The sequence below is a fragment of the Oncorhynchus gorbuscha genome, linkage group LG02 (genome assembly GCF_021184085.1).
Source record: "Oncorhynchus gorbuscha isolate QuinsamMale2020 ecotype Even-year linkage group LG02, OgorEven_v1.0, whole genome shotgun sequence".
Classification (NCBI taxonomy): Eukaryota; Metazoa; Chordata; class Actinopteri; order Salmoniformes; family Salmonidae; genus Oncorhynchus; species Oncorhynchus gorbuscha.
Genome location: NC_060174.1, coordinates 58,767,602 through 58,780,297, shown reverse-complemented (window position 1 = coordinate 58,780,297; position 12,696 = coordinate 58,767,602). Strand labels below are relative to the sequence as shown.

The 12,696-nt window shown below is 44.2% G+C and overlaps 1 protein-coding gene across 1 annotated transcript in view; it reads left to right on the top strand.

Moving 5' to 3' along the window:
• The window catches only part of LOC124005323 (ubiquitin-associated and SH3 domain-containing protein B-like), a 44,116-nt gene extending 32,197 nt beyond the window's left edge, over positions 1–11,919 (top strand). The window contains 10 exon segments of the mRNA XM_046314461.1: positions 2,092–2,125; positions 2,127–2,259; positions 2,520–2,728; positions 2,886–3,030; positions 3,247–3,367; positions 3,496–3,711; positions 3,861–4,005; positions 6,936–7,042; positions 10,924–11,033; positions 11,257–11,919. Of these exon segments, the coding sequence (XP_046170417.1) occupies positions 2,092–2,125; positions 2,127–2,259; positions 2,520–2,728; positions 2,886–3,030; positions 3,247–3,367; positions 3,496–3,711; positions 3,861–4,005; positions 6,936–7,042; positions 10,924–11,033; positions 11,257–11,394 (1,358 nt within the window). The 3' untranslated portion in view covers positions 11,395–11,919.
• The last annotated feature ends 777 nt before the right edge of the window (positions 11,920–12,696 follow it).

Genomic DNA, 12,696 nt, shown 5'->3' with positions numbered 1-12,696 from the left:
GGTACAACCCGGGGGGGTGCCGCCAACCCAGACAGGAAGATCACATCAGTGACTCAACCCACTCAAGTGACGCACCCCTCCTAGGGATGGCATGGAAGAGCACCAGTAAGCCAGTGACTCAGATGAGTCCTTTGAATTTCCACCGGTCTAATATCCATTGATCGTGTTTCTTGGCCCAATCAAGTCTCTTCTTATTTTTGGTGTCCTTTAGTAGTGGTTTCTTTGCAGCAATTTGACCATGAAGGATTGATTCATGCAGACTCCTCTGAACAGTTGTAGTTGACATGTGTCTGTTACTTGAGCTCTGAAGCATTTATTTGGGCTGCAATCTGAGGTGCAGTTAATTGCCCATTTCTGAGGCTGGTAACTCTAATGAACTTATCCTCTGCAGCAGAGGTTACTCTGGGTCTTCCTTTCCTATGGCGGTCCCCATGAGTCTCATATCGCTTGATGGTTTTTGTTTTGCAACTGCACTTGAAGTTCTTGAAATGTTCCGCATTGACTGACCTTCAAGTCTTTAAGTATTGATGGACTGTTGTTTCTCTTTGCTTATTTGAGCTGTTCTTGCCATAATATGGACTTGGCCTTTTACCAAATAGAGATATCTTCTGTATACCACCCCTACCTTGTCACAACATAACTGATTGGCTCAAACGTGTTAAGAAGGAAAGAAATTCCACAAATTAACTTTTAACAAAGCACACCTGTTAATTTAAATGCATTACAGGTGACTACCTCATGAAGCTGGTTGAGAGAATGCCAAGAGTGTAAAAGCTGCCATCAAGGCAAAAGGTGGCTACTTTGAAGAATGTGAAATATAAAATATATTTTGATTTGTTGAACACTTTTTAGGTTACTACATGATTACATATGTATTCTTTCATAGTTCTGATGTCTTCACTATTATTGTACAATATAGAAAATAATCCAAATAAAGAACCCTTGAATCAGTAGGTTTATCCAAACTTTCAACTGGTACTGTATATCCATAAAAATTATGCTGAATCATTTTTACAGATTTGTACCTTGTCAGCTCGGGGATTTGAACTTGCAACCTTCCGGTTACTAGCCCAATGCTCTAAACACATTCATGATTTTTACTGGCTGATAAAAGCTGCCTGCATGTCTCTTGTCCTGACTCTCCACCCATTCATTATTATGGGACAGCTGGAGATCGAATTTGAATATTGAAACAATGTTGCAAATATCGGACAGACCGCAAGGTTTATTCAAATCTCCACTGTTGAAAACAAAATGTCAGTCTAAAAGAAATGTGAGATAAATGGGAGAGGTCTCGATGCTTTTTATAGTGGAGATCAAGTTTTTAAATTGCCCTGGCTGGGCTGATGAGACAGTGGATTGCGCAGTCAGATGGAACAGAGTAAATAGCCATTTTAACGCCATAGACGTTGGTAACTTGTGCAAAAGACACCGGCTGGAATGCTGTTTTAACCAATCACCATTCAGGATTAGATCCACCCATTGTTAAAATGGCAATAAACATATTAAGAATGAAAGCAATAACGTTTCATGCTTCGTACATTCCTCCCTCTTTTGTAGCCACTGCAGTCATACAGACGGGTGGGAACTGTGTTCCTCTGCCTCAGTGTGTATGATAGACTGAATGAATGTATTCTCCACTCTGCGCTCCTACCAGAGGCTGAAGTGGAATACATTCATTCAGTCCATCGTAAACATGTATTGTTCTGGATTACAATAAATGGGCAATAACCGCAATATAGCAGTAATAATGCATGGAATACTTCTGTGTCTCTGTACAGTGTTGTGGTGCAATGAATGAGAAAGAAATGGACAATACTATCAATAATAGTGCCTGGAACGTAGTGTGTGTCTTCCTCTGTGCTCACATGTCTGTGCTCACACGCCTCTGTCTCTGTTTTGTCTTATAATGAATGAAAAATAAAAATGGCAAATGAGAGCATTGCAGCAACAGTGTCTTTAATGCTCCTCCTCTGTGCTCAGATGTTTTGGTCTCTCCAATTATCGAACTTTCAAAAATAAATTACCATATAGCTGTAAATATATAAATGGTGTCTATAATGCTCCTGTTTCTCTCCCTCCGTAACTCAGATGTGCACGTGGAGCCCCATAAAAAGCAGCTCCATGACCCTGGCCTACCACTTCCAGACCAATCACCTGGCTGCCTTGGAGAAGCTGGCCAAGGGAGTGGATGTGTCGCTGGGCTGCGATTGGCTGGCTGTGCTCTTCTCCCGGGACATCCGATTTGCCAACCACGAGGTACACCAGCCCCCACAATCTGCCTTACTCTGACCTGGTTGTGGCCTATGTTATTCATCTCTCTTTTTTTGTCTTTATTACTGATCTCTTGTTTTCCTTTTTATATAGCTCTTTTTACTTTAGTCTAGCTGTATTGTTTTACTGTATCGTCGTATTGTTTTACTGCAAAGTGTATTGCAATATTTAAATACAATTAAGATTTGACCCCTGCTCTCTGATTGGTGACCTGTTTGAAACCTGACCTCTAACCCCCTCCCCAGACGCTGCGTGTGATGTACCCATACGTGCCCCAGAACGAGGACGAGCTAGAGCTGGCTCCTGGCGACTTTATCTTCATGACCCCCGTGGAGCAGAGTAGTGCCAGCGAGGGCTGGGTCTATGGCACCTCGCTGGGCACTGGGCTACCGGGACTGCTGCCTGAGAACTATGTCAGGCGGGCAGATGAGTGTGACACCTGGGTCTTCCATGGGTAAGTAGAGGAAGGCTTCATACTCAATGGGTAGAGATTTGCTATGGATGTGATTCTGTAAATAAGTGAGTTTTTAATGCAGTAGAGTTGTAAAAGAGCGTTCTTACTTTTGATATTGTTTAAGTTAATTTCCTGATTCTGTATATCTGTTCCCAAGATCTCACTCTTTCAGCAACCCAGCCTCCCCGTCCAACACTGTGGGTGCAGTGGGCGGCCTGTTATTTGATGGACAGCTGGACGGACGTTTTCTTGACGACCCTGGAGATCCATCCAGCCTCACTGTCCTCTGTCCACCTGTCCAGGTAGTTGTGTTACACTGAATGATTTGGCACAAAATAACACATTTTTTATTTAAAAAAAATCACAATGCATTTTTTTAGGTTACTAAAGGCTGTACAACCTTGCTTATTCTACTCTGAATAGAATTCAAATGTTTATGTACAGACATGATTAGTAATAATAGTACTTAATAATGGCTATGAACGGTGTGTTAATTGTGTAATGAAACTGTTCTCCAGATGCTGAGGCCCACCACTCAGTCATGTCTTCCCAAGAGGAGTCTGTTTGTGTGTCGCCATGGTGAGAGGATGGATGTAGTGTTTGGGAAACACTGGATCACTCAGTGCTTTGATGCTAAAGGTCAGTAGGAGATAGGATATAGGGGGAAATGTATAGGATTGAATAGTAGATATGCTTTACTGTAGTACTAATTTACATACTGTATTATGATAATCAGTCTGCCTCCTATTTTACGTTCATAACTCTAGGCCGATATGTTCGCTCCAACCTCAACATGCCGTCTAGTTTGCCAACGAGAAGTGGAGGCTTCCGAGACTACGACAAAGACTGTCCAATCACAGTATTCGGCTCCACTCAGGCCCGCCTTGTGGGTGAAGCCCTGTTGGAGAGCCAAGCGGTGATAGATTTTGTGTACTGTTCTCCCTCGCTGCGCTGTGTCCAGACTGCCCACAACATCCTCAGAGGTATGTCCTGATCAATATCATCACCATCCACCACAATCATCCAGTCTGATGAACAAAGAATTTCCTCCTCGGATTACAATGAACTATTCTATTGTATTGTATTCCATTCCGTTTTATTCTATTCCATTCTACTTTATTCTATTCCACAGGCCTGCAGCAGGAGGGGAAGACTAAGATCCGTATAGAGCCTGGTCTGTTTGAGTGGACCAAGTGGGTGTCTGGCACCTCTCTTCCTGCCTGGATCCCTCCCACTGACATGGCTGCTGCTAGCCTGAGTGTGGACACAACTTATAGGTACAGTACCTCAGAACCTACACACACACACACACACACACACACACACACACACACACACACACACACACACACACACACACACACACACACACCTGAAATACTTTCACAACTAACATGGCATCATAAAGGATTCAAACATTTCAAAGGTTGTTGATGCAAGGACACTTAAGGAAACAAAAAGTGCCTTCTCCACACAGCTAGGCTCTCCATAACGGCTGATTCAGAGTAGTTCCTAGCCAGTTTTTTTGCTTTACTCTTACGCAGGCCTGCAATCTAAAGGCCACGTAAAATAGTACATCATATACAATGAGGGGAAAAAGTATTTGATCCCCTGCTGATTTTTCACGTTTTCCCACTGACAAAGAAATTATCGGTCTGTAATTTTAATGGTAGATTTATTTGGTCAGTGAGAGACCGAATATCAACAGAAAAATCCAGAAAAACGCATGTCAAAAATGTTATAAAATTATTTGCAATGAGGGAGTTAAGTATTTGACCCCTGCAAAACATTACATAGTACTTGGTGGCAAAACCATTGTTGGCAATCACAGAGGTCAGACGTTTCTTGTTGTTGGCCACCAGGTTTGCACACATCTCAGGAGGGATTTTGTCCCACTCCTCTTTGCAGATCTTCTCCAAGTCATGAAGGTTTCGAGACTGACGTTTGGCAACTCGAACCTTCAGCTCCCTCTACAGATTTTCGATGGGATTAAGGTCTGGAGACTGGCTAGGCCACTCCAGGACCTTAATGTGCTTCTTCTTGAGCCACTCCTTTGTTGCCTTGGCTGTGTGTTTTCATTCATTGTCATGCTGGAATACCCATCCACGGCCCATTTTCAATGCCCTGGCTGAGGGAAGGAGGTTCTCACCCAAGATTTGACGGTACATGGCCTCGTCCATCGTCCCTTTGATGCGGTGAAGTTGTCCTGTCCCCTTAGCAGAAAAACACCCCCAAAGCATAATGTTTCCACCTCCATGTTTGACGGCGGGGATGGTGTTATTGGGGTCATAGGCAGCATTCCTCCTCCAAACACGGCGAGAGTGTTGAAACACGGCGAGAGTGTTGATCCCAAAGAGCTCCATTTTGGTCTCATCTGACCACAACACTTTCACCCAGTTGTCCTCTGAATCATTCATATGTTCATTGGCAAACTTCAGACGGGCATGTATATGTGCTTTCTTGAGCAGGGGGACCTTGCAGGGGCTGCAGGATTTCAGTCCGTCACGGCGTAGTGTGTTACCAATTGTTTTCTCGGTGACTATGGTCCCAGCTGCCTTGAGATCATTGACAAGATCCTCCCGTGTAGTTCTGGGCTGATTCCTCACCGTTCTCATGATCATTTCAACTCCACAAAGTGAGCTCTTGCATGGAGCCCCAGGCCGAGGGAGATTGACAGTTCTTTTGTGTTTCTTCCATTTGCGAATAATCGCACCAACTGTTGTCACCTTCTCACCAAGCTGCTTGGCGATGGTCTTGTAGCCCAATCCAGCCTTCTGTAGGTCTACAATCTTGTCCCTGACATGCTTGGAGAGCTCTTTGGTCTTGGCCATGGTGGAGAGTTTGGAATCTGATTGATTGCTTCTGTGGACAGGTGTCGTTTATACAGGTAACAAACTGAGATTAGGAGCACTGCCTTTAAGACAGCTCGTTACCTGTATAAAAGACACCTGGGAGCCAGAAATCTTTCTGATTTATAACAATTTATAACATTTTTGACGTGTTTTTCTGGATTTTTGTTGTTATTCTGTCTCTCACTGTTCAAATACACCTACCATTAAAATTATAGACTGATAATTTATTTGTCAGTGGGAAAACGTAGAAAATCAGCAGGGGATCAAATACTTTTTTCCCTCACTGTAACGTCCCTTCACCACCACATATTCACAACCCCAAAAAATGTAATACCACCATACAACAATATCACAATGTGTGCGTATGCATGTGTGTTTTTACCTGCTTATTTTTACCTGCTTTTTAGATCTGATTCTACTGCTTGCATCAGTTACCTGATGTGGAATAGAGTTCCATGTAGTCATGGCTCTATGTAGTACCCTGCGCCTTCCATATTCGGTTCTGGACTTGGACTGTGAAGAGACCTCTGCTGGCATGTCTTGTGTGGTATGCGTGGGTGTCCGAGCTGTATGCTAGAATTTTAAAACGGACAGCTCGGTACATTCAGCTTGTCAATCTCCTACAATAACAAGTAATGATGAAGTCAATCTCTCTTCCACTTTGAGCCGTGGGAGATTGACATGCACATCATTAATGTTAGCTCTCCATGTACTTTTACGGGCCAGCCGTGCCGCCATGTTCCGAGCCAACTGCAATTTTCCCAAGTCCCCCTTTGTGGCACCTGACCACACTACTGAACAGTAGTCCAGGTGCAACAAAACCAGGGCCTGTAGGACCTGCCTTGTTGATGGTGTTGTTAAGACATTCTCCCCATCATAGCTTCTGTTGTATCAATATGTTTTGACCATTTTACAATCCAGGGTTACACCAAGCACCTCAACTTGCTTAATTTCCACATGATTCATAACGAGACGTTGAGATTCAGGGTCTAGTGAATTATTTGTCCCAAATACAATGTCTTTAGTTTTGGAAATATTGAGGACTAACTAATTCCTCGCTACACCCATTCTGAAACTAACTGCAGCTCTTTGGTAAGTGTTGCAGTCAGGTGAAAATACATTGTAAAAAGAAAATAGCCAGCAATAAAAATGTTATACAGTGTCATAAGGATTTTCTGAATATTTCATTTAGGCAAATGCTTTTATCCAAAGTGACATAGTCATGCTTGCATACATTGTATGTACGGTGGTCCCGGGAATCTAACCCACTATCCTGGCGTTGCAAGCGTCATGCTCTACTAACTGAGCTACAGAAGACAGGGCTCAGTGTAACATATTATTCTCTTCTCCTCCAGACCTCATATTCCCATCAGCAAGCTTGGCGTGTCAGAGTCCTATGACGCCTACATCAGCCGGAGCTTCCAGGTCACCAGGGAGATTTTGACAGAGTGCAAAAACCTGGGTAAGATGGACCAAAGCAGACTAGGCAGTCACACTATGCTACATATTCAGTGTTCCAGAGGATGGGCCTGAGCAAGGCTCTGTGCAGAATCCCTGATCTACAAATCATCCTGCATCCTAAACAACTACTCATGATGTGGTCAAGATTAGCAAATCTGTGCAACTAATTGCTCGGGATGATCCCCTCAAGTGCTGATTGACTCCTAAACTCTTGAGTTAGTGTGTGCGTATCCACATCAATGGAGGCTGGTAACTTCAAAAATGGAGGAGTATAAGAGAACCACGGTATAGTCACAGACCACACGAAGAAGACTGTTTCAAAAATGATTTTAACCTAATACATTTAATAAAGACATTTATAATGAATTATTATGGGGAATAGGAATGAGAGGGCTACTTACAGTGTTGGGAAGGGATTGAATGTGGGTATGAGGTGTGTTCAAAGGCTTCAGTGCTGTACAAAATAGCTAAGAATGAGTTAGTCCAAGCAAGGATTACAATCACATTGATGTGTAATAAAGTGATTGTGTTTGTGAATGTGATTGACTCTACATACAGTAATGAGAGAAAATTGACAGGCCTACTCACAATGCTTGGACAGGAAACATTCAGTGCATCCATGAGACATGGCTTCAGTTCATGTCAGGAGAGAGTTGACACTGGTAGCGGAGTGGCCATCCCCTCTTAATCAGGGAACAGGAGGGGACCAGGCTGTGAATACAAATAGCCATTGCATTCCATTACATAAGCGCCATCCTAGGTTTTGGCAACAAGTGACGATGCTTTACTTGCTGAGCATATGGAAGTTTAGTCTGTCTTTCTCTTTATTGCCGAAATCAATTCAGAATGATTTGATAGCTTCCATCCATTTAAGAGGTTGACAGCGCATTTTGTCACATGTCTGTGGTTTCATCCATTTGCCATCAGCTGTCGCTCGCAGTTGTTAGTTATAGTCGGGTAATGTGGATGATCAGGGCATTATTCAGGAACGTTTCTTGGGATACTTTTGTGTCACATGAGCAAGGTGCGCAGTCTGTTGGACATCTCAGAATTAACAAAGTCAGAGTACAACTTCATGGAGAAACTTGTTGCACAAACCTATGACGGCGCTTCTGTAACGGAATTGCATTGGCTATTTGTATTCACAGCTAACAACTGCGAGCGACAGCTGATTTGCCATGTGCCAAAATGCTCTGCGTCAACCTTTCTTTTAATCTCACTTTTAATGGATTATGCGATGGAAGCTGTCAAATCATTCTGAATGGATTTTGTCTCAAAGAAGATGATCAAAGAAGAAGACAGTAGAAACTTCCATATGCTCAGCAAATAAAGCATTGTAACATCAAAAATCCACTACATTGTTTGTGAGCGTTAGCAGCAATTCTAGCAGAGAACTGCACTCTGGTAGCTAAACTAGCTACTTGCTACATACTTTTTTAAATAAACGGCACTAACGCAACACAAAAATAAAGTTATAAAACCAAGAAAACAATATATACTTTACCTTCATGTCCTGTAGTTTGTATGTCCTGTACCTCGCTCATCAACTTATCCCTGACCGCTGGCTACGTCCCTTCCGTCTTCAAGAGAGCGAGAGTTGCACCCCTTCTGAAAAAACCTACACTCGATCCCTCCGATGTCAACAACTACAGACCAGTATCCCTTCTTTCTTTTCTCTCCAAAACTCTTGAACGTGCCGTCCTTGGTCAGCTCTCCCGCTATCTCTCTCAGAATGACCTTCTTGATCCAAATCAGTCAGGTTTCAAGACTAGTCATTCAACTGAGACTGCTCTTCTCTGTATCACGGAGGCGCTCCGCACCGCTAAAGCTAACTCTCTCTCCTCTGCTCTCATCCTTCTAGACCTATCGGCTGCCTTCGATACTGTGAACCATCAGATCCTCCTCTCCACCCTCTCCGAGTTGGGCATCTCCGGCGTGGCCCACGCTTGGATTGCGTCCTACCTGACAGGTCGCTCCTACCAGGTGGCGTGGCGAGAATCTGTCTCCTCACCATGCGCTCTCACCACTGGTGTCCCCCAGGGCTCTGTTCTAGGCCCTCTCCTATTCTCGCTATACACCAAGTCACTTGGCTCTGTCATAACCTCACATGGTCTCTCCTATCATTGCTATGCAGACGACACACAATTAATCTTCTCTTTTCCCCCTTCTGATGACCAGGTGGCGAATCGCATCTCTGCATGTCTGGCAGACATATCAGTGTGGATGACGGATCACCACCTCAAGCTGAACTTCGGCAAGACGGAGCTGCTCTTCCTCCCGGGGAAGGACTGCCCGTTCCATGATCTCGCCATCACGGTTGACAACTCCATTGTGTCCTCCTCCCAGAGCGCTAAGAACCTTGGCGTGATCCTGGACAACACCCTGTCGTTCTCAACTAACATCAAGGCGGTGGCCCGTTCCTGTAGGTTCATGCTCTACAACATCCGCAAAGTACGACCCTGCCTCACACAGGAAGCGGCACAGGTCCTAATCCAGGCACTTGTCATCTCCCGTCTGGATTACTGCAACTCGCTGTTGGCTGGGCTCCCTGCCTGTGCCATTAAACCCCTACAACTCATCCAGAACGCCGCAGCCCGTCTGGTGTTCAACCTTCCCAAGTTCTCTCACGTCACCCCGCTCCTCCACTCTCTCCACTGGCTTCCAGTTGAAGCTCGCATCCGCTACAAGACCATGGTGCTTGCCTACGGAGCTGTGAGGGGAACGGCACCTCAGTACCTCCAGGCTCTGATCAGGCCCTACACCCAAATAAGGGCACTGCGTTCATCCACCTCTGGCCTGCTCGCCTCCCTACCACTGAGGAAGTACAGTTCCCGCTCAGCCCAGTCAAAACTGTTCGCTGCTCTGGCTCCCCAATGGTGGAACAAACTCCCTCACGACGCCAGGACAGCGGAATCAATCACCACCTTCCGGAGACACCTGAAACCCCACCTCTTTAAGGAATACCTAGGATAGGATAAAGTAATCCTTCTCACCCCCCTTAAAATATGTAGATGCACTATTGTAAAGTGGCTGTTCCACTGGATGTCATAAGGTGAATGCACCAATTTGTAAGTCGCTCTGGATAAGAGCGTCTGCTAAATGACTTAAATGTAATGTAAATGTAAATGTTAAATGTTTGAAGAAACTAATTTGAATTGAATATCTTAAACGCTTAACTATTCACTATGCCAATCTCAATCTAACCAACAATGTCACCAACTCACCAAGCTTCTAAATCACACATGCTTAGTACTTGGTTCATTCTCTAATTCTTTAATTGGATGAACAACATGTCGTTCATACTGCAAAAGCTTTGATTGGTTGGAGGACGTGCGCCGAAAGTCGTCATGATTACCATGTAGGTCTATGGAAGGGGTTGAGGAGCACGAGCCTCCTAGGTTTTGTATTGAACTAAATTTAGCCATAGGACGATGGAAAATAGCCGTCGTCCAGCTACACCATGGTGCTACCCTAGAGGGTGCTGTTGAGACTACTATAGACCTTCATTGCAAAACAGTGTGTTTTAATCAGGTACTTGGTGAAGGGAATATAATTGTATCTATTTCTGAAATTCACTGATTAGGATGGTCTTCCTCTTCTGAGTAGCCTCCACTGGTCCATGTACTTTTTAGTGAGTTGGCGTGCATAAGTAGATATGTACTGTATGTAAGTCATGTTATGTGTGGTAGGTAGCCTAGAGGTTAAGAGTGTTGGACCAATAACTGAAAGGTTTGAATCCGCGAGCCGGCTAGGTGAAAAACCTGTTGATGTGCCCTTGAGCAAGGCACGTAACTCAAATTGCTCTTGTAAGTCGCTCTGGATAAGAATGTCTGCTAAATGACAAAAAATGTAAACGTAAGTAACCTCTGTGGTCTCACACAGGAAACACTGTGCTGATCGTGGCCCATGCTTCCTCCCTGGAGGCATGTACTCGCCAGATGCAGGGCCTCAGCCCACAGAACGCCAAGGACTTTGTACAAGTGGTCAGGAAGGTCAGCATGCTTTCTTTAGGACATCTCTTGATCTGCTATCTCTTGCTTTCTATCTCTTTCTTTTGCTCTCTCCCTTCTAATGTATCTCATTTTCTCCCTCTTTATCCCTTTCTCTCTGCCTCCTTTCTCTCTCTGCCTCTGCCCCCCCCTGCACACTTCTCTAATGACACCAGTTTGTCCCTCAATACAATACGCATCCATCTCTCCTTCTCTCCCTGTATAGATTCCTTACCTAGGTTTCTGTGCAGCTGAGGAGATGGGGGAGACAGGGGTGTGGCAGCTGGTGGACCCGCCCATCCTTCCATTAACCCACGGGCCCAATCACAGCTTCAATTGGAGGGAGACGCTACAGCAGGACTGAGTAATTCCTGCCCCCACCTTCCTAGCAGCCCAGAGAGACACTGCTGCGCTAAGACGGATGCAGCCAACGCAAAGCTAACATTTCCTCTGCTATCTAACTAGCGCGGTAAAACACACACACACACACAGACACACACACACCGCTATCAAAACCAGACCAAAAATGCCCCGCCTTCCATCGCATATGCTGTGTAAACACACTCATTGAATGAGTCTATATACACTGAGGGTACAAAACATTAGGAATGAGTTGAACAGCCTCAATTCGTTGGGGCGTGGACATATTGAAAGCGTTCCACAGGGATGCTGGCCCATGTTGATTCCTATGCTTCCCACAGTTGTCAAGTTGGCTGGATGTTCTTTGGCTGGTGGACCAATTGTTGATACACACGGCAAACTATTGAGCATGAAAAACCCAGCAGCGTTGCAGTTCTTTACACACTCAAACCGGTGCGCCTGGCACTTGCTACCATACCTCGTTCAAAGGCACTTCAATATTTTGTCTTGCCCATTCACCCTCTGAATGGCACACATACATAATCTATGTCTCAAGGCTTAAAAATCCTTCTTTAACCTGTGTCATCCCCTTCGTCTACACTGATTGAAGTGGATTTAACAGGTGTCATCAATAAAGGATCATAGCTTTCACCTGGATTCACCTGGTCAGTTTGTCATGGAAAGAGCAGGTGTTCCTAATATGTTGTACAATCAGTGTATATTGCAGCATTGAGATATATATAAAGAATACCGTTCTAAAGTTTGGGGTCACTTAGAAATGTCTGTTTTTTAAAGAAAAGCACATTTTTCCCCCATTAAAATATCATCAGATTGATCAGAAATACAGTGTGGACCTTGTTAATGTTGTAAATGACTATTGTAGCTGGAAACGGCAGATTTTTTAAAATGGAATATCTACATAGGCGTAGAGGCCCATTATCAGCAACCATCACTTCTGTGTTCCAATGGCATGTTGTGTTAGCTAATCCAAGTTTATCATTTTAAAAGGCTAATTGATCATTAGAAAACCCTTTTGCAATTATGTTAGCACAGCTGAACACTGTTGTTCTGATTTAAAGAAGCAATAAAATTGGTCGCCTTTAGACTAGTTGAGTATCTGGAGCATCAGTATTTGTGGGTTTGATTACAGGCTCAAAATGGCCTGAAACAAAGAACTTTCTTCTGAAACCCGTCAGTCTATTCTTGTTCTGAGAAATGAAGGCTATTCCATGTGAGAAATTGACAAGAAACTGAAGATCTCGTACAATGCTGTGTACTACTCCCTTCACAGAACCGCACCAACTGG